Genomic DNA, 23863 nt, shown 5'->3' with positions numbered 1-23863 from the left:
CCAATGTAACTGTCTAAATATTAAGTCTGACTACTACTAAAACTATGAAATTTAATAGCATGCCATCTCATATCCTAGCTCCAAAGTTACTTTTTTATTACATTTATAAGAATATTCTAAATTCTGCACAAAAGCAGAAAATACTTTAATGTGTAATTTAAGTCCGTTCCTTTCTCTGTCCGACAGGACTAATGAAAATAATTGATTATACTCCTCCATATAATTATCCAGTTTTAAATGTACAGATAGTTTGGTCTTCACAGAATTTAATTTCTAAATATGTCCACTAGTACTTAATTGATGAATATACTTTTGTTTTCTGTTTTATCTGTATCTTTTTTTATCTAACTACATTACTTAATTCTTTCTCAAATCATTTCTCATCATTTAAATAAGACCATGGCAATATTGTTAACATAAATTATTTTATGTACTTTTTCATGCACTATTTTATGTACATGTTATTTAATATTTTACTTGCCATTGTCTTCTTCTATTTCAAGAATCCAATAGCTTATAAGTTTAATTACTTTACTTTTCTTCTCATCTTATTTCACTCCATATAAGAAATAAACTATTTCTGTTATTCCTATGGTATTCTATCAAAATTGCACCCAAATTCCAGAATAATATGGATTTCCTCAAGAAATAGAAATATCTATATTATAATGTAATAATTATTTTAAAAATCCCTTTTAAGGTAAGCATTGTCAATTTGATACCTAGGACATCTTAACATTTATGAAATATGATTAAATGCCAATTCTTAAACCTAACTAGGTATTTGCCTCAATTATTATGCTATCATTCTAGCTTTGTCTATGTCATCTAACTAGAAGCATGAGAAATGGTATGTAAATGCTTTTTCTTTTTCTGTTACTTTCACCAAAACACAGTCTTGGCATTAGTCTATTGGTATTTATCTTACTTTCTTTAGATTTTTCATATTAGAATATATACTTATTTCAAAAAAATGCATTCCCTTGACTCTAACCCATATTTTATATATGATGATATACCACTCTGGATACAGACAATGACTTATATTCTTTGTTATACTTCACAGTGTCTGATACCTTGGTGGCTATTAGTAGGGGAACAAGTATCTCGAGCTCCCAGAACAATCTCATGTTCCATTTTTTGCTCATTTTCCCAGTGTAACTGTTAACAAGATACTTTCAAAAGAGACCCAAACTAGAAAAAAAAATTATAGACATATGCTATTAGCTTTATAGAAATAATTAAATATTTCTTCCATGTTTTATTTCTTCCATGTAGTTTTATTTCTTCCATGTAGGATCAATGGTTACCTTAGTTTAGCTTTTCACATGGGAACTTCATGAACTTTACAGGAATGTGACTCTGGGGCACCTGGGTGGCTGTTAGTTAAACTTCAGATTGATGGTTTTGGCTCAGGTCATGATTTCATGGGTTGTGTGATCAAGCCCCACATGGGGTTCCCCACTCAGCAGGGAGTCTGCTTGAGATTCTCTCCCTCTGCTTCTCCTCTCACTCTTGCTTGCTGAGCTCGCTCTCTCTAAAATAAATAAATCTTTAAATATTATTTATTTATTTATTTGTCAGAGAGAGTGAGAGAGAGAGTACACAAGCAGGGGGAGCCACAGGCAGAGGGAGAAACAGGCTCCCTGCAGAGCAAAAAGCCTGATTTGGGACGCCATCCCAGGACCATGAGATCATGATCTGAGCTGACAGCAGATGCTTAACCAACCGAGCCACCCAGGAGTTCCAACTAAATAAATCTTAAAAAAAAAAAAAGGAATGTGATTCTCAAACATACTCCTTCAATTCATGTTAAAAATAAACTATTTCAGTTTTCCCAATGAATTCCTCTCAAAATTATCAAAGAAATGTTAAGTAATTGAAATATTCTGGTGTTACTTTGTTCTAATCAATTTTAATATTGTAATATTATTGATAACAGAACTCATTGATAACAGAAAAAACACATACTACAGGACACTTTTATGTTTAAAACAGGTAAGCAGGAGACATAGTGCAATATCTAATGCAACTTCAAGTCTTATTTCCATTTTTACTAAAACTAAATTATATACATTTGTTAGTTTACTAAAATATCATTAACTGTTATTTTCCGTGTTAGTAAATATCATTCAAGAAGCGCTAGGATATTGGGGTGCCTGTCTGACTCAGTTGGTAGAGCATTCAACTCTTGATCTCAGGGTTGTAAGTTTAAGCCCCATGTTGAGTGTACAGTTTACTTAAGAGTCCCTAGGATAGTGAACATGGAACATCAATATACATAAAGACTATTTCTAAAATAAAACAGAATATTTATACCATTTTCTAATTACATTTGCTAATATTTATTGAATTTAATCATCTTTGGTGTTATGAAGTAAAAAATTTTTACAATTGTTTTGATACTGTAAAAGAGTGAGTTTTAAAAAATACCTTAAATACAGTAGAACAGTCCATAACAACATTGACATACTTTAATATTTAATTTTAACCATTTGTACAATTTAAAATGTTTGGGTCTGAATTATCATTATTTTAAAATAATCAATTAATGGACTGAATGATTCTGCATTTGACATAAAATTATTTGGTAACACTAAATTAGTTCATAAATCATGTCCAAATACACTAATTAATTAGGTAGAGAAATGACTGCACATATGTTCCATGTCACTGCATTCTCATGTTAGTATTTTCTTTGTGATGTATTCCAATGAAGACAGATTATAATTTTACATAATCTAAGATCATTAGAGAAAGTTTTCAAAAAGCTATGTCATTCACCAGTTGTGGTATATACGTATATATAGAAAGAGATGATCATCTCAAAGACAGTCGTGAAAATTTATAAGAAAATGATGTTGAGCACAATGGGTAAAATTAATGGTTATGTACACTCTGTTAGAGTAGTTACATTCTCAATTGCTTCTATCCAATAATCTTTGAAAACAAAGTACTGACTTAAAAACAGAAGAAAAACTATTCTGAAAGAGAACCCCTACTTTTCTAGGTTTTAGAATATACAGGTTAAATTGTATTGTCTTTATCAAAACATTTTTAATCATTACCAGCATAAAGCTTTATTTAAAACTCTCCAACTGCAATGCTTTATTTACATTGTGTACAATTTAATGCTATATCTAAATCCATAAAACTACTGAGTAGTATAGAATCTCAAAATCGTTTCTACAATCATTTTAGGTTAAATAAAATTTTAATTTGTCTTCATCATTGGTCTATATTGAAAAGAATATAGAACACGTATATCTATATTATATATCTCTGTAGGGACCCTGATTAAATGTGTGACAGTTTTTCTTTTAAGAATAAACACTTTAATTCTTGGAAAAAATAGACAAGATTTCATACTTCTAATTACCCATGTTTATAGATAAATAACATGTCATATAATTTTTGTGTTTTGCTAAACTGAGAGATAATAATATCTTCCTGGGAAAGAGAATGAGCTATTAATTTTGAGTTATACTCTTATCTATGTGTATTGGTTAAGTGGATCAAACAACTGACAATATGGAAGAATACAAAATACATTTGTAGTCTTTTTTTTTCTTAGTGAATGTAGAGGACCATAAGAAATAACAGTAAAATTCATATGGTAAGGTATGTATAATACTGCCTGTTAGAGGTCTTTGGAACGGACCAAGGAAAAGGTAGCAGGTATGGGAGGAGGATCACTTCACTCAATGTCAAGAATTTCACATTTCTAAAGACACATGTGGTCCTATCCCAACTCTTCCTCTCTTCCTCCTTTTTCTTTCCTTCCTTCTTCCTAACTGGAAAGATTTATCAGTGATTGGGGATGTAATAATGTTCTCATCTCTTTCTTGCTCACAGAAGATGCAAACAGCATATAATGGGTCTTTGCTTATTTTATACCCAAAATAAAAGCCCTAAGAATGGTAAACTTGGAGGGGAAAAAATCCAACTTAGAAGAACATAATACCATATAGTTGAAGAATTACACTTAGATACATAATCCAAGTCTATTGTAAGTATCAATAACTGGGTGTTACAGGAAGAAAATTCTGAGAGGTTATGAAAGAACTTTCTACTTCTCACATCTGTTATCAAGAGTGAATAGCAATAGTAGCAAATACTTGCCAAATGCCAGAATATTGTTCCAAGTGATGTACTTGTATTAACTTATTTAAAATTGACAAAAACTTTAGAGGTAGGAACTATTTTCATTAATATCTTCCCAGTGAGAAAACAGATGGGGAGAGAAGTAACCTGCCCAATGTCACACAATAGCAAATGGCAACACTGAGATTTACTCCAGGGAGTCCAGCACCAGAGTTATCATTTAATGTGTTTATTCTAATTAGATGAGCCCCAGGTAGATTTATCACCAAAATAATTATGATAAAAATAGCATTTAGCAATGTGCTAGGAACTGTGCTAAATTTTACAAGCATTATCCCACTTAATCTTCACAATATATCTATGGGATAATTTCTAGTATTAACCTATTAACCTCCTCTTATCCCAAGTTTAATAGGATGAAATACTTTACCCAATCTCAAATTGCTGATAAGCAGTAGAATATGTGTTTTCCAGTTGTATACCCTAGAATCAAAGCTTAGTCATAACTTCAACTGCTTCTTAAAACACCAACTTTGGAAATAATACATTCATTAATCATTGCAGATGATTATGCAAGTGGGGGACACTGTAAAATAGATATAAGTATCTGGCATTCATTAATTGCCCACCATAACTGCACTGTACTTCAAGTGTTTTCAGTGGTTCAACCATACTGCTTATGGAATTATGGTCATTTATAATTTTAAAGATAAGTAGTTCAATGAACCAAAAAATAAAATAAAATGAAATAGTAAAGCAAAATAAAATAAAATAGAGTCAGAAAGAAGAGACATTTAAAAGTTTGGCAATATTTGCACAAGATAGAGAAAAAAATTGAAAATGCTGAATTTTAAAGAAAATCTCTAGTAATATATCACATAGGTCCTGGATGAAATGTTGATCCTGAAGATGAAACTCCAAAGTCACTGGAAAGAATGAGTTTTTGTTGTTGTTTTTACATTTTAAGATTTTTAAAAATTTAAATTCAATTAGCCAAGGTATAATACATCATAATGTTCAATGTATCATTAGTTCAGTATAACACCCAGTGCTCATCATATCATGTACCCTCTTTAATGCCCATCACCCAGCTACCCCATCCCCCCATTCATCTTCCTTTCCTCAACCCTCAGTTTGTTTCCTAGAGTCAAGAGTCTGTCATGGTTTGTCTCCATCTCTGATTTCTTCCCATTGAGTTCCCCCCCACACCTATTGTCCTCTGCACTATTCCTTGCTTTTCACATATGAGTGAAACCATGTGATAATTGTGTTTCTCTGATTGTCTTATTTCACTTAGCATAATACCTTCCAGTACCACCCATGTTGAGGTAAATGGTAGATATTCCATCCTTTCTGATGGCTGATTAATATTTGATTCCTTCCACATCTTCTTTATCCACTCATCTGTTGAAGGACATCTCAGCTCCTTCCACAGTTTGGCTATTATGGACATAGCTGCTATGAACATCGGGGTGCATGTGCTCCTTCTTTTCACTACATCTGTATCTTTGGGGTAAATACCCAGTAGTGCAATTGCTGGGTCGTAGGGTAGCTCTATTTTTAACTTCCTGAGGAACCTCCATACTGTTTTCCAGAGTGGCTGTACCAGCTTGCATTCCCACCAACAGTGTAAGAGGGTTCCCCTTTCTCCACAACGTCGCCAACATTTGTTGTTCCCTGCCTTGTTAATTTTAGCCATTTTAACTGGTGTAAGAATGAGTTCTATGTAAAGAAGAATGAGTAACTCTAGACAGTGAGTTGATGACATTCTTAAACTATGTTTTTGAGGGAAGAAAAAGTTTTCTCCCTGAAATAGTGGTTTTATAACATTTGTGCATCTCTAGGGTTTAGAAAATAAGGGGGGAAATGTGAAATACTTAAAGCATGGGAATATTTAATAACAAAAAAGAAAATATTTAATAATAAGAATAATGAATTTAAGGTTGAGGAATGAAGGTCGTGGAGAACACACACTAGCTTTCAGGAAATCAGACATTTGCAGAACCTGTAGGAAAACCCCAGTGATGAGCTCAATTGTTTGTAACATCAAAACAATTGCTTTAAAGAAGAATTCTGGTAAGGTGATGGAAAAATCTTACCTCTAACACCTGCTAAAGCCCATACACCTATCCGCCAAGACATTATAATAACTTACACTTTTAATTCACTTTACAAATCTTATGGAAGTGGCAAAATCTAATAGAGAACAATGCTGGGAAGAGATGTATTCTGGCAAGCGTAATTCCAAGATTTACAGGTACAATGGAAAGAAAATAAAAGAGTGGAAATGAATGCTAGTCAACTACCTTTCTAGCTATATCTTTACTATGTTCGTAGTTGTATCCATATCGACCCAATCCCTATCCATATCCATATGTATATCAGTATCTATACTCATTTCCACATCTAGACCTATACCTAGGTACATGTTCCTAACATTGTGAATTTGCCTTTTTCACACAAGATGCCTTTTTCAAGAATTTTATATTTGAGAGAAGTTTCAGCTCATTTATTCCCAACAAATGATATAATTATTCAAATATTGCCACAGCCATCTTTTCCTTTGATATTACAATTAGTGACATCTTGACATAACCATGAATTATTGTGCTGTGTTTCATGTACCCCAATATCAATAGGATATGCATGATTTATTCTCACAGAACAGTCATTACTTTAAATATCTACTTGTTCCTGTGGCTTCCCCATTCATTTTGAAATTAAGTAGATTAACAGTTCACTTCAGCAAAGAATTCCCTGTATATCACCTGGACCATTTTTAAGAACTGTATAACCAAAGTAAAATTGTAAGATAATTCATATCAAATTTCTCACTGTGAGTAATGAGAAATCACCATGATAATGCTGGTGTTATAATACAATTTATTGTAGTGATAGCATGACACAGAATGCAAATGAAAGGGCAGTGGATTTGAGTCATAGTGCTAATGTAATTAACACTTAGTGGTTATTTTTTAGATTCCAGAAAATATTCCAGTCCATTCCACATGAATTCTCTTATTTAACCATCACAAATTCCTGGGATTTGGAGTAATGTTACCACTTTTGTTTTAAAATAAAGCTTGCTCTCTCTTTCTTTGTTTTTTTCTACTCCTCATGTCTGTTTCCACCCAATCTCATTATAAGCAGTAATCTCCTAACAGCCTTTTAACCTAAAAATATGGTTTTTACATTTATTTTTTAACTAGAGAAAGTTTAAAATATTGTAATTGACTGATTGGGACATTAAAGCTTATTTACGTAATGAGACAGGTATCACTCTTACCCATCAACCTTGATGCTTTCAGGGTTTCCACTACATTAAGCTGTAAAATGGCACATTAATTGCCATTATTTTTTTTTAAATTCTTAAATAAACAGCCTCTTATTTAAAAAACATATACACTGGCATTATAAATGACTTTCTTGTAATTTCAACTTCAATAAATTTTGCATTAATTACCAAATAATTAGTTTAGTATTTTTCATATTAGTCATTGATATAAAGTTGTAAGTTCATTATTTAATTCTCCCTAAACCTAGTTACTCATTACAGTGTTAAACATCATTAATGTCCTGAATCTTTGTAATAGGAAATGCTTAAAGACTGCTTCCATCTACAAAGGGCCATAAAAAGTAACAGTATCACTCATTTGAAGTTCATGATTTTTAAAACATGCAACAGCCTCTGATAAATGTTTTGCCTAGTAAATAATATAATGGTAAAATATAATTGAGGTCTACGTGTGATTAGGGGGAAGGGAGAATAGAGTCTATAAATTGGAAACTATTAATTGCAAGATAAAAACAACCAACACATATACCATCCTATCACATGAGAGTATCTATTGAAAAAACAGCCATTAGCTAACTAGCCCTGGTCCATGACAAATATTCACCAGGTAACAGTGAAATGTGAAAAACAAAGAAAATGTTATGAATTTTTCATGAAGCTGGTTTCTTAAGAGGACATGATTGTCTTTTAATCTGAGTTTAAATGCATTTATGTGCTACATTTGTGGCGAGAGAAAATGTTGATTATTGTAATTGCATAAAACAAAGTCACTATTTTAAATTAATACATTTCAATCCTCAGCCAATTTTCCTCAATTTTTAACTTTTATTAAAAAAGGATGTCTGAAGGGAATTTACGTGGCATGATTCAAGGGTTTTCCCCTGATAATATTTTTGACTAATATTACTTGGTTTTCCCACTAGGGAAATTTCTTTGCTAACTACTAGTGATATTTGCTATAAATGCACCAGCAAGTACAGATGGCGGTTCCACATTACCTTCCCGGTGTTTAATTCAATGACTTTAAAACGGTAACACAGTTTTTACCAGTTTCAACTACATAAAGCCATCATGTGAGTAAAATTATGTTCTTATCTATTCCAAATATTTCTTAAGAAATTTATATGGGCGTTGTAGAAAAGCAAATATGAATTAAATATGCATCCTGCTCTCATGAAAAAGTCACTTTCCTTATGGGAAAAATCATCATGGGAAAATAAATAGATTGGAGTTAGAAGTTATGGGTTTAAACAAATGTTGGAGAGGATGTGGAGAAAGGGGATCCCTCTTACCCTGTTGGTGGGAATGCAAGTTGGTACAGCCACTTTGGAAAACAGTGTGGAGGTCCCTTAAAAAGTTAAAAAATGAGCTACCTTATGATCCAGCCATAGCACTACTGAGTATTTACCACAAAGATACAGACATAGTGAAGAGAAGGGACATATGCACCCCAATGTTCATAGCAGCATTGTCCACAATAGCTAAATTGTGGAAGGAGCCGAGATGCCCTTCAACAGATGACTGGATTAAGAAGATATGGTCCATATATGCAATGGAATATTACTCAGCCATTAGACAGAACGATTACACAACATTTGCAGCAACATGGACGGGACTGGAGGAGATTACGCTAAGTGAAATAAGTCAAGCAGAGAAAGACAATTATCATATGGTTTCACTCATTTACAGAACATAAGAAATAGGAAGATCGGTAGGAGAAGGAAGGGAAGAATGAAAGGGGGGGTAAAGAGAAGGGGGAATGAACCAGGAGAGACTGTGGACTCTGGAAAACAAACTGAGGGCTTCAGAACGGAGGGGGGTGGGGGATTGGGATAGGCCAGTGATGGGTATTAAGGGGCACATATTGCATGGTGCGCTGGGTGTTATATGCAAATAATGAATCATGGAACACTACATCAGAAACTAAGGGTATACTGTATGGTGACTAACATAACATAATAAGTTATTATAAAAAAATCAGAAGTTATGGGTTTATATCTTTGTTCCATTGCCTACCAGCAGTATGAATTTAAACTATTTACTGATATTTCTAAACTGTGATTTCTTCAGTTATAAGTCAGAAAAAATAGAGTTACACTCTAGTGTTCTTTTCAAAGGAAAGCTTATGTTATGTTATGTCATTCACTATGCAATTTTACCATATATCAATATGAGGAAATATAATGGATAATTTATTAATTTACCAATCAATATATGCAAAACACCAAAATTCACAAGTACCCAAATCAATACAAATGATTCCATAGGAAAAGATCATGCTTATCCATAAAATATTGTGCTTTTAGAGTTCGTAAAAAACATGTTAAGTTCAAGTGCAATGTATATATAAATATTGTAATTGATAATTCATATCAAAATAAAAATCATACTAGTTTTACCTGAAAGATAAGTTTTAAAACTATATATAGTTATATCCTGAAAGATAACTTCAAATAGAAGTGCATAAGGTATATGATCTTTCTTTAACTTTTGAGGTTAATATTATGGTGAAAAAAAATCTTTCTAAACAGGAGTATCTACATAGAGTAATTGAATTTTCTTAACAATAGAAGCCCATTTACATTCTTATGATTTTTGAGGACACTGTTACAACAACACAGTTTTTGGTTTGAAAAAGAAAGTGTTCCGATGGCATTCATGTTCTCCTACTACCCACCGTAATTCATTAAATTAATAGTTATTGAGGGCCCTCTTACATGATATGTACTGCGTGAAAGCACTGATGATAAATTAATGAGTTCCAAGGACTTCACAAAGGTTAATGTCCAAAGAGAAGAGACATGCTTAATAATCACACATAAATATTAAATTATAAATGAAGTCTTGTAAAGAAAAATGAAGATATGCCTTAGAAACTTTGAAGGTTTAGTTATAGACCACTGCAATAAAGTGAATAGTGCAATAAAACAACTTTTGTTTTTTGTTTCCTGGTGCATATAAAAGCTGTGTTTACAGGGTGCCTGGGTGGCTCAGTCGGTTAAGTGTCTGCCTTTGGCTCAGGTCATGATCCCGGAGCCCTGGGTTCGAGGCCCACATTGGGATCCCTGCTCAGCAGACAGCCTGTTTCTCTCTCTCTCTCTGCTGTTCCCCTTGCTTGTGTGCTCTCTCTCTCTGTCAAGTAAATAAATAAAATATTTTTTTAAAAGCTGTGTTTACACTATAGTCTATTGAGTGTGCAATAGCATTATGTAAAAAAAATGGATGTACCTTAACTTAAAATATACTTTTTTGCTAAAAAATGCTAACCAATCTCTGAGCTTTCAGTGAGTCATAATCTTTTTGCTGGTGGAGGGTCTTGCCTCCATGTTGATGGCTGCTGACTGATCAGGGTGGTGGTTGCTGAAGTTTGGGCTGGCTGTGGCAATTTCTTAAGAAAACAATGACATTTGCCACGTTAGTTGACTCTTCCTTTCATAGAGTTTCATTCTGATAGGATTTCACCCACGGCAGAACATCTTTCAAAACTGAAGTCAATCCTCTCATATTCTGCCACTGTTTTATCAACTAATTATGGAATATTCTAAATTCTTTGTTGTCATTTCAACAATCTTCACAATATCTTTATCAGGAGTAAACTCCACCTCAAGAAACCATTTCTTTGCTCATCCATAAGAAGCAATCCCTCATCCCCTAAAGTTTTATCATGAGATTACAGCAAGTCAGTTAATAGAAACAGGGTCCAATAGCAACATCAAAGATCAATGATCACAGGTCACCATGACAAATATAATAATAATGAAGAAGTTAGAAATAGTGCAAGAATTACCAAATGTGACACAAAGATACTAAGTGAGCAAATGCAGTTGGAAAAACAGTGCCAACAGAGTTGCTCAACGCAGGATTGCCACAAACCTCCAATTTGTGAAAAGCATAATATCTACAAAGTTAAAAAAAAAAAGTGAAGCTCAGTAAAACAAGGTACCTACAACTAATAGGATTCATAACTGAACGTGTTTATTTTCAGATCAGTCAAGCAAAGTATTATAGGAGGGAGGAAAAAAAGTTACTGAAAATCCACATAATGATACAACTATCATGGAAATAAGTCTAAAACATACATCCTTCCTTATTTATCGAAATAAAAAAGAAAAAGAAAACTAAATCTCACATTATACAACATGTCACAACATGCTTATTATTTATAGATAACTATAGAAAACCAGTTTTCAATAAGAGGAAATCATAGTCTGCATTGTCCTTCACTATCATCTTGGGTAATTTAAATGGTACAGTGTCCTAAATATTGTCTAAAAATACTGATCAGTTAATATACATGAATGGGTGGGTGTCAAATGAGATCACACGTAAAATAATTGTGTGTTTATTTGTACATTAGTTCAAATATTTAATATCTTGATTTAATCAATGGGTCAAAGACCATGACAGGATAAACAGAGTGTTCAATAGAAAATGGGACAGTAAGCCACAGCTTTAGACCTGGCTCTACTATGAACTTGATCAAAATATTTAATTTCTCCCATTCACTTGCGTCTTCTAAAATGAGAGGGAGAAACTGCATATTTCACCTGTACAGAGAAATTTTTCTTTTAAAGTTATAGTCCAATAAATTTTTCACTAATAGGCTTTGAATCTACTCAGGCTGCAGATCAACATGGGTTTCAGCAACTTAGAGTTGTCACTAGGTGCTATCGGAGTTCTGTTTTCATTTATACATAAGTTAATACTTTAAACACTTTAAAAAAAATCTATATTCCAAATCCAAAAGACAGCTATGAGTTGGTTTCCTATTGTTGGAGCAACAAATTGCTTAGTAGTTTAAGCAACATAAATTTGTTACTTTGCAGTCTGGGAAACTGAATTCTAAAATGGGTTTAACTGGGCTGAAATCAAGGTGTCAACAGGTCTGTCTTCCTTCTGGAGGCTCTAGAAGAGAATCTGTTCCTTGCCTTTTCCAGGTTGTGGAGGCTGCTTGCCATTCTTTGGCTTATGTCCCTCTTCCATCTTCACAGCCAGCAATCACATCACTCTAACCTCTGCTCTGTTATCCCTTATCCTACTCTCTCTGACCCTCCTGTTTCCCTCTTTTTTAAATTAATTGATTAATTAGCTAACTAGTTAAAAGTTAATTACTTAGTTAACTAATTAATTTTATTTTTCCCCTTTTAAAAATTTAAGTTCAATTAGCCAACATATAGTATATCATTAGTGCTGTTTCACTCTTATAAAGACCCTTGTTGTTACCCTGGACCCTTCCAGATAATCTAAGGTAAGTCCCAGTCTTAAATTCTTAACTTAATCACATCTGTAACATTCTTTTTGTCATATAAGGTGACATATTTTAAAATTCCAGGGACTAGAGCCCGGGTATTTTTGGAGGGCCATCACTCAAAACATAACATTAGATGTACAACTGTAACAGTCATAATATCATAGCAGGTTATGATGTAAGTAGTTTTTCAGAATTCTTGTGTGCTGCAAAACCATTTATCCTTTTGTTTCCTTCCTGATAATGTTCCTCGGGGTTTTTTTGTTTGTTTGTTTGTTTGTTTGTTTTGATGAAAAAATAGTATGATCATTTAAAGTGAGAAATATTTTATTTATTACATCTTCATATCAAGAATTAAAGTTTTAAAATATCTAGAAAGGTAATAAATAACTAATTAGTTACTCAATGACCCTGCAATTCCACCAGTAGATATATTCCCAGTAGAAATATGTATGTATGCTTACAAAACATGTAAATAAAAGTTTATGGCAGTATTATTTATAAAAGACCCAACTGGAAAAAGAAAAATCCCCTAGCCGTAAAACAGCTAAATAAATTGAGGAATGAAATGAAATCCTATATAGCAATGAAAGTTAATATCCATACTACTGCTACAATAGTACAAACATAATGCTGAGTCAAAGAAGCCAGAGTGAAATAATTTTATTATATGTAATTTCATTTATATAAAGGTTTAAAACATGCAAAATTAGTTTAGCTAGAACTCAGGCTAGTGGTTATCTTTGGGGAGGAGTGAGATAGTAATGAATGGGAGGAAACATAAGCAAACATTCAGTTATTTCTTGCATTGTTTTATTTCTTGATCTGAAATATTTAATTTGTGAAAATTCAGCAGTATGTACACTTTTGATCTGTCGTACTCCTCTGTATGTAAGTTTATTGAAAATATTTGTAAACAAAAAGACCAATATTATATAATTAAATTATAAAAGTATAATCTTTTATGCATATAAAAGTATAGCCTAGTATATTCTGGTCATAAGTGACATTTTAAAAAATAAGGACACCAAAAGGTTGAAAGTTAAGAGATGTTCTAGACTAATTCTAATAAAGTAAGTTTTAGATTTATTACTGCCAGATAAGATAAAGTTTCAGACTAAATTGTTATTAGACATAGATTAGGGGCACCTGGGTGGCTCAGTCAGTTAAGCATCTGACTCCTGACTTCAGCTCAAGTCATGATCTCAAGGTTGTAAGATCAAGCCCCACATCAGGCTCTGTGCTGGGCCTGAAACCTGCTTAAGATTATCTCTCTCCATCTCTCTCTGGCTCCGTCCCCCAAAGAAGCTAAAAAGAGTAGCATTTCATAAAGAATAAAATGTTCAATTTGCCAGGAAATATAATAATTTAAACTGTGTACATCTAATAATGTGGCCCCCAAGTATATTTTAAAATAGACTAACTACAAGGAAAAATTTAAAAAATCTACAATCCTCTTGTGAGATTTTAGCATATCTCTTTCAGTAACTAATAGATCTGATTTTAAAAATATAGTCAGCACAGAGAACACTCTAACATAATTAACAAATTTGTCTAAAAAATATATTGAACACTGCTCTTAGCCAATGATAAATACCCATTTTAGGAGCCAGAATGATCCTAGAACAATGGTTCTCTAAGAACTTGTGAATACATTGCATGGCAAAAATAACTTGGCAAGTGGAATTGAGACAGATGTTATAATAGAAGTTATCTGAATTATCAATTTGAACACAATTTAATTACATGAGCATGTAAAAGTTGAGAACTTTCTCCATCTGGAGGCAGAGGAGGCAGCAGCAGAAGGATGAGGTACAAGGAAAGACCCAAGAGAATTACGGAATGAGAACATGGACTTCCCTTGCTGATTCTGAAAATGGAGGAAGGGGATCGCAAACTGAGAAATGGAAGCAATCTCTTAAACCTGACAATGACCCCAAGTCAACAGCCAGCAAGGAAACAAGACCTTAGTCCTACAACTGCATGGAATTTAATTCTGGCAACAGCCCTATAAATTTGGAAGTGAAAGCAAATTCTGCTCCAGAGGTTCCAGAAGCAATGCAGCCCAGCTAACACCTTGATTTCAGCTTCATGAAGCTCAAAGCAGAGAATCAGCTGAGCCATGCTCTACCAAAGACCTATGTAACTATGAGATAATTAATAATGGGTGTGTACAAGTGAACTTTTGCAAGAATGTTGATGAAAACACAAATTATAAACAACCCAAATGTCCATCAACAGTATAATGTATAAATTTAGTGTGGGATATTTATTGCAATAGATTCCTATACAGCAGTGGTTCTCAAAATGTGATCCATGGATATCCTTGAAGGTCCTGAGTCATTTTTAGGGGGTCAAGATCAAAACTGTTTCCATAATAGTACTGAGACAATATTCATACTGCTTTCATTGTGTTGACATTTGCCCTCATGGTACAAAAGTAATGGTGAGTAAAACTGCTGGTACATGAAAATATCAATTAGTGACCTCAAACTGTACAAATAGTCATTAATCATTGTATTCCTTACTGCCACATGCTTTCAGTGTGAAAAAAAATCCATTGTACTTGAGAGTATTCCTGTTGAAGTTATAGTTATTAAATGTCTACCCTGTAATGTCCCTCTTTTAAATGACTTGTGTAACAAAATGAAAAGTATGCAAAAAAACAAAACAAAACAAAACCCACAAACCTTATGCCTACCAAAATATGGTGGTTGTTTCAAGGAAAAAGAGTTGCATAATTGAGTTGTCAGCTGAACTGGCCACTTTTTCATGGAAAATTCTTTTTACTCGAGTGACTAACATAAACTGTAATTAGTCAAACATGGGTATTTGTTGTATATTTTTTCCAATATATGCATGCGCGCACACACACACACACACACACACACACACACACACACAGAAACTGAATTGTTACTTCAAGGGAAAACAACTGACAGGATTTGTTGTCCATGATGAAATCTGAGTTTCCAGGTAAAAAATGAGAATTTTGGAACATTCCACTCCATTACTGTAAGTGTTAGAGCTTCCCCAAGTTTAAAGATTTTTCTAATGAGATCAGTAGCAATAAAAATAAATGTGATTTTTTGATACATTATAATAAAATTTATCAACATTTGGGAGATCTAACTCAGTGAACCAATATATTCCAAATTACTAATACATGTTAAAAAATGCATGGGTAAAAAGGACCTATTATAAAAACAAGGTGAAGCAATAAATTTTAATGCCACAGAGTATAAAAATTAATTGATATGGTTTGAATTCAACATCGTAACAGCTTGTAAAGTTTTTGTGTAGTATCAAAGAAGAGTATCCATTTATCTGCAAAAGTTATTAGAATTCTCTTCCCTTTTCCAACTACATATGTAAGTGAGGCCAGAGTTCTTCATACCCATCAACCAAAACAGCATATTGTAAAATATTGAATAAAGAAGTAGATATGAGAATCCAACTGATTTCTGCCAGTAGGCCACATATTAAATAGATTTCCAAAAACAGAATACAATACATTCTTGTCATTTTTGTTCTGGAAAAGAGAATTATTTTGAATTAAAATATGATTTATGTCAACATGCAATGTGCTTATCCTGGTTATTTTTAAAGTAATAAATGCACATGTAAAAATTGTTCTCAGTTTTAATTTAAATAAGGTTAATATTGATAAATCAAGCCCACAAAATCTTTTTGGGGTTCTTAATAATTTTTAGAGTATAAACACATCTGAGACAAGTGACAATTACTGCTATCTATCAAAGAAATATATGGTAATTTCAGTGTAGATTAATCCTACATGTACAATGTTGGACAAAAACAGCAATATATAAAAAAATAGTATAATTCCACTGCATAAAATTACTAACTCTTATTCTTAATAATAAAAATGAGAAAATAAAAAACATAAAAGGCAATTTGTAGAAAAAATAAAAATTAGTATTTTCACTAGTTTTAGAAAAATTATATCCTGGGGCGCCTGGGTGGCACAGCGGTTAAGCGTCTGCCTTCGGCTCAGGGCGTGATCCCGGCATTATGGGATCGAGCCCCCACATCAGGCTCCTCCGCTATGAGCCTGTTTCTTCCTCTCCCACTCCCCCCTTGTGTTCCCTCTCTCGCTGGCTGTCTCTCTCTCTGTCGAATAAATAAATAAAATCTTAAAAAAAAAAAAAAGAAAAATTATATCCTGTGTATGTTTTTTAAATTTTTAATTTCTCTTTTCTAGTTTAGGCAAAGTACCAATTGTAAATCAATTGTATAATCAAGCTTGTAATTATATGCAATAAGTTATTTGCAAAATACTTAATAAATTATGGAAAAAATATCAGACAAATATTTGTTTTATAAATATATGCAGTATAGGGGTGCCTAGGTGGCTCAGTCAGTTAAGCATCTGCCCTCAGCTCAGGTCATGATCCTGGCTGGGGTCCTGGGATTGGAGCTCACATCTGACTCCCTGCTCAGCAGGGAGTCTGTTTCTCCTCTGCCCCTCCCCCCACTCGTGCTCTTTCTCCCTCTCTCTCTGTTTCTCTCTCTCAAATAAATAAATAAATAGGATCTTTTTAAAAATGCGATATAACCAAAAAGTGATCTGCAACTATTAAATTTAATATAACTTTATTTTTTATTTTTATTTTTTTTAAAGATTTTATTTATTTATTTGACAGAGAGAGATAGCCAGAGAGAGAGGGAACACAAGCAGGGGGAGTGGGAGAGGAAGAAGCAGGCTTCCCAGTGGAGCAGGGATCCCGATGTGGGGCTTGATCCAGGACTCCAGGATCACGCCCTGAGCCAAAGGCAGATGCTTAACGACTGAGCCACCCAGGTGCCCCTAATATAACTTTTTTAAAGTTTAGAAACTGATAAAACAAAATCACATCATTTGTAGACTTTTCAGTTTCAAGATTTCATAGTTAGATCACAAGTCTTTCTTTCTTTTTTTTATTTTTATTTTTTATTTTTTTATTTTTTTTAAAGATTTTATTTATTCGACAGAGATAGAGACAGCCAGGGAGAGAGGGAAAACAAGCAGGGGGAGTGGGAGAGGAAGAAGCAGGCTCATAGCAGAGGAGCCTGATGTGGGGCTCGATTCCATAGCGCCGGGACCACGCCCTGAGCCGAAGGCAGATGCTTAACCGCTGTGCCACTCAGGCACCCCACAACTCTTTCTTTAACATTAAATTTTAATAAATACTTCCCACTGTATATATTCTAAACAATCAGAAAAATTATTTATTTGACAAAATATCTTCTGAATATTCAGTTGTTAAAATCAGGAGCAAAAGATACCTAAGAACACATACTCTCACAACTCACTTCCCAAAGTCTAAATTAATCAATATTTTCATAGAGATGATATATGTAATAAATATGATAAATAGTTATGCACATTCATATGTAAATATAATTATATATTTATATATACCTACAGCAATTGTTTTTGATGAGTGACTTTCAATCAATATGTCATAAATTTGTTTATAAACCCTCACACATACACACACACACATGCACACACACATATACACACCTACTTATACAAAGCTTGTGGATTTGATAAAATGACTTTTAATGCTCTTTCAACTCTATTAGGTAAAATGTCTATAGCACTAACAATTAATTCCATTTATGTTTTTAGGTTAACAGGATTCCATCTGCCACCGCCAGTGACAAGCACTAAATCTGTGTTCTCACTACGTTTGACCAGTGATTTTGCAGTTAGCGCTCATGGGTTTAAAGTATATTATGAAGGTAAGTGATGACAATATAAAAGGACCACCACTCAGTCTAATAGAGTCAAACCAAAATTCTCTAGATGGAAATGGAAGAAGAATCACCAGGAAGGAAGATACAGTTCATTCTGTTATCTTAAACCTTGTCCTGAGTGTCACCTTCTTAATAATCATTAGTATATAATAAAATGCGAAAATTAGTAGGCTTTACTGTTTTATTGCTGTGTTTCTAAAGAGAGGAAAATCTTTCCCTTAAGTCTTCTTAGGAGATGAGACCATGCGGTTAGACATTAACAAAAGCAAACAAAATGAAAGTAGCAGGAAATTAGGTCTGATTCAAGATTCAGGCATCACACTCCACCCTATTTTCCTCTATGTTTTGCCTGTCTGCTAGAAAATAACCTGGTAATCTGCCTTCGCAAGTTAGTCAAGAGAAAAGGTCTATTAATTGACAAGCGTTTACATCTTCCGTTCTAAACCAACCTTTCCAGTCCCACAGATCCATAGTCCCTAAAACCACAGAAAGGAAAACTAAGAAGCACTTGAAATTAAAGGTTTTATCTGGAAGGTGGAACAAACTATTTGGCATCAAAACCTGACCTGAACTAAGTGGAGGCCACTAACAATATTTATTTATCCTGCATAGTGTGGATACTCATGTTTCATTATGCAAATATTGTTTGATAATTTGGTGTACCACAGGCTCTGCTGATGGTGTTAAAAATGTACAGAATCTGCATGTGTTCCTTTTTTATTTATAAATTCTGATGGTAAAAATACTCTGTTCCTGAAGGTTTCAGATGGAGGTCATCGACTTGTAATTTCTACTTCATGTGATCTGACAAAAAAGTTGCACCTCCTTTAGGGAAGAGCCCCTCCCTACCTATAGGAATAGCATATCAGATTTCAACTCACCTTCCCAGGGCCATATTACCAGAATGCACCATACCAGATATAAAATAATCATAACAGATACACAGATACAAATATAAATACAGTAGCAGGGGTGGTTACTTTCTAAAGCACATAGTAATTCATAATATGATATGTTTAAAGAGCACACTGGAAAGCATATATAAAGTAGAATTGCTTTAGTATAAAGGTTAACAGTTTGCATGTGGGGAAAGTTTTAAATCAAACATTTCACCTGAGTGCTATCTTTCTCACTAGAAAAAAATATCCTTTAACAAACAATTGAGTAAAAATGTTTTCTCCTTTTTATATATCCTAAATAATGACACATCACAGCAGTTTTTAACACTACTTTCTACCCAATACATTTCTGAACTATCTTTTGTCTAGCAGGGGAGGCTGCATTCTAAGACTTATTTTTCTCCATTGTGCTAGTAAAAATCATTATTTTCTTAAGGTGCTTTCAAAATAGTTGAGTATTTTTATCTTGGCAACTTAATTCATAGTTCAAAACACTAAAAGCACAAAGCTTTAATTTTAAGTGTAATTTTGGCAATATTGAAGGGGTTGGTAATACAATAATTTTCTATTAAAGACTCCATAACAAAAAACCGGCACTCTATCCGTCAAAGTATAAATATATTTTAGGTTAGTTTATTCTTTCGGTAAGTACTAAGTACACTGAAAATGTAGTAACTTGGAAAGTGAGTTAAGATGTTGCCATGTTTTCTGGTTTGACTGTCAAGTTTTATGAAATATACTCAAAAATATTTTCAAAGCTCTCCATTCTTTCTACATATACAACATTCTATTTCTGTCTTTTCTGCTTCCATAAAAAGGGATTCGTAGACCTTCATGACATTTAAATGTATGTTTGAGAAGTACTGACTTAAAATATAAGGTAATAGGTGTCCACATAGTATTGAGGGATTGGTATTCATGCTACAGAACATCTTCAAGAATTGATTTGTAATGGTACCTTCTACCATGTGTTAGTTTTCTGTTGCTATTATAACAAATGAACATAAATTTAGTATGTTAAAAAAATATATTAACTCACAGTTCTGGAACTGAGAAGTCCTCGTGGTCTCCGCTAGTTTCTCTGTTCAGAGTCTCCAAAGGCTGAAACAAAAATATCAGCTGGTTGGGCTCTTATCAGAAGGCTCTGGGAAGATACTAGTGCCCATAGCTCCTGAAGGCCTCTCTCTTCCTTGTACTTGGGCCCTACGCCTGAGAGCCAGCAAGTGGGGCACAGCATCCTTCTCATACTCGAAATCTCTCTGACTTCCCCTTCTGAAGCATCCCTCTACTACCTTCTTCCGCCACACATCTCTCACTTTGAGTAGAGAAATTTCTTGGTTTTAAGGGCCTGTGTGATTAAACTTGACCCAACTGGATAAACAAGTCTAATCTCCGTGTAAAATTCTTTAACTTAATTAAATTTGCAATGTTCTTTTTGCCATGTCCCATGACATATTCACTGATTCCAGAGATATTTGGTTGGGGGGGGTGGGGAGAGTAAGGGATGAGTTTCATTTGTCCTACCATACCATGGGATAATATGTGACATTTTACAGAGGGAATAGCTGCAGGTATGTATTTATTTAACCATGGCCAATGATACTGTCAAGGTCAGCTGGTGTATAGTATTCCCCTCTTAAGCACAGGGGATATGTTACAAGCCCTTCAGTGGATGCCTGAAATCATGGATACTACCAAACTATATACTATACCTTCTCTTATACATACATACCTATGATAAAGTTTTGTTTATAAATTAGGCATAGTGGGACATCCGGGTGGCACAGTTGGTTAAGTGTCCGACTCTTGATTTAGGCTCAGGTAATAACAATCTCGAGTGGTGAGACCGATCCTGACTTCCACTGGGCTCTGTGCTCATGGAGAGCCGGCTTGAGCAGTCTCTCTCTACCTCTCCCTCTGCCCCTTCCCCCTCTCTCACGCTTTCTCTAAAAAAAAGTAAATAAATCTTTTTTTTAAGACTTTATTTTTATTTATTTGACAGAGAGTGAGCGAGCACAAGCAGGGGGAGCAGCAGGCAGAGGGAGAGGGAGAAGCAGGTTCCCCGCTGAGCAGGGACCCTGATATGGGGCTTCATCCCAGGACCCTGGGAACAGGACCTGAGCCGAAGGCAGACGCTTAGCGATCGAGCCACCCAGGCGCCTGTAAATAAATCTTTTTAAAAAAATTAGGCATAGTAAGATATCAACAATAATAAAATGAATAATTATAATAATATATTGTAACGAAAGTTCTGTGCACATGGTCTCTCTCTCAAAATATTCTGTACTCACCCTTCTTGTGAAGATACGAGATGATAAAATGCCTACGTGACGAAATGAAGCGAGGTGAATGAGGTTGGCACTCTGATGTAGTGTTAGGCTACAATTGACCTTCTGATGATTGGTCAGAAGGAGGGTCACTGAAGGGGAGGAACGCGAAACTGCAGATAAGGCGGGACTACCATATTGTGAAGTCCAGAAACAGTTTGGAATTTCAAAGCTCCTTCTCCACATCCCTACATTTTGGATCCAAGTTATCATTCCATAATTACCTCAAATTACAACTCTGGACCCTACTCCCGCTACAATAAAATTAATCTGCTATACCGGACATTTTCTCTAAATTTATACCTGCACGTTTTGGGTTTTTTTTTTTTTTTAGATGATCCTAATATCTGAATCTCATTAATTTTCATTACATTTTCCTCTATATAATCATTTCCTAGTTACCTTCTGTTTGAGGTGTAGTTGACACACACTGTTACATTAGTTTTAGGTGTACAACATAGTGATCCAAAAAGTCTATAGATTATGCTGTGCTCATCACAAGTGTAGCTACTATCTGTCACCATAAACTCTATTTCATACCACTGACTATACCCCCTTTGCTGTGCCTTTCATCTTAATCTTTTAAAGTGTCCTAAAACCTTGTCCTTGTGTATTAGAATTTATGAGATCTCTATTTTTAGTAATATTTGTGCATCTATTTGTGTTTCTCAATCTGCCAACACTGGACCACATGCATCAGAATCATCTGGAGAATTTGTTAAAATGTAAAATATAGAATTTTTGGCCTCAGTTATATGTCCTGAATCAGAGTAGGGAATGATCTCCTAGAATATTCATTGCAATTCCAATTTTAAGTCCAATACAGAATACATAATTGATAAATAATGTCAGTCTCTGATCTTCACAGAACTCAGTTCTTACAAATTTCTACTGCCTTACCTCAGCCCATTTACCTTAAAACTCTGAAGGGCGTGTTTGATAAATTTTGATAAAGAGCACTTAATCATTTACTGGAAATACTTTTTCTTTTAAACTCCTTGAAGGCAAAGCTGTGAGTTGTTAAATTTCTGTGGAAAATTTCCCCATTAATATCTAGCTGCATTTATCTTTACCTTTTCTCAATACTGTCTATCGTACACCTCAACATCTTGTCACTATTTCCCAAGGTTTGTTTTTTTACAGAACCTTGGTTTCATTTTTTTATGTTAATAAAAACAAATGACTAAAATACTGTTCTATGAGACAGTAAATTCGAGAAACACTAATGTATACTACATTGAATAGTCATATAACCATTTTTTTTTAAATTCTATCAAGATAAACATGGTAAGATCTGTGTTCTATGGGGTACATAGTGAGAAATGTTCTCAGGTCTTTTCTAAATCTGCCAAACAGCATTCAAAATATATTCCAGTTTCTGCTAAAAGTTATTTTGTATAACAGATTTATTTTACATTCTACTTCAAAGATGTATAATCATTTTTTATGGGTAAAAGAGCATATACTTGTATACCATGGAATATATTACCATTTTGGAATCGTTTATTATGGAAACAAAGTAATATAATGAAAGCATATAGTGGATTATGTACATAATAAATATTATTATATGTATTATAGTAAGCGGTTACTCTAATGCCTGTAAGAATCTCAATGAATAATTTCAGCCCGTACCAGTGAACTAATTCAATGATCAGAAACAGACTCATAAATTAGAGTATAGTCTTAAAAACTCACTTCAAACACAAGATTGTTATTATGCCTTAATGATTATTGATGTGTATGACTAAGTAATTAAGAAATCATAGAGTTAAAAGTTCCACCTTTAGAAAATACACTGTTAAATCATTTTCATATTTTAATTCAGAAACAAATTTGGCTATGAACACTACTATCACTAGGTAACATTCACTGAGTATTCTCTTTGTGCCAATCACAGTGCTAAAGATTTTACATGGATTTTCCTACCCTAGAAAATTATATGAAAAAATGTAATAAGCAAGAATTTAACAAAAATTACATTAACATAAAAATATCTATAAATTCCCTACAAATGTAGACTGTATACATTTTGTAACTATAAACTATAATTCCATTTACAGTTAAATGGATAGGATCACATAGAATTTAGTACAAAAGTATACTATAAAAATAAAAATTACTGATAGTGTTGTACATTAAAACAATATGAAACAAAAAGTTGAATTGCATTCTTACATATATTATGGGTGACCTATATATTCTTTGTCCTTTTTAAATACTTGAC

The 23863-nt window shown here is 33.6% G+C and overlaps 1 protein-coding gene across 1 annotated transcript in view; it reads left to right on the top strand.

Moving 5' to 3' along the window:
* Positions 1–23863, top strand: part of CSMD3 (CUB and Sushi multiple domains 3) — a 1149842-nt gene that overhangs the window by 182305 nt on the left and 943674 nt on the right. Inside the window, 1 exon segment of the mRNA XM_034668518.1 lies at positions 18283–18395. Within this exon segment, the coding sequence (XP_034524409.1) occupies positions 18283–18395 (113 nt within the window).

The sequence above is a fragment of the Ailuropoda melanoleuca genome, chromosome 9 (assembly GCF_002007445.2).
Source record: "Ailuropoda melanoleuca isolate Jingjing chromosome 9, ASM200744v2, whole genome shotgun sequence".
In the NCBI taxonomy this organism is placed as follows: domain Eukaryota; kingdom Metazoa; phylum Chordata; class Mammalia; order Carnivora; family Ursidae; genus Ailuropoda; species Ailuropoda melanoleuca.
This window is presented reverse-complemented; position numbering and strand designations above follow the sequence as displayed.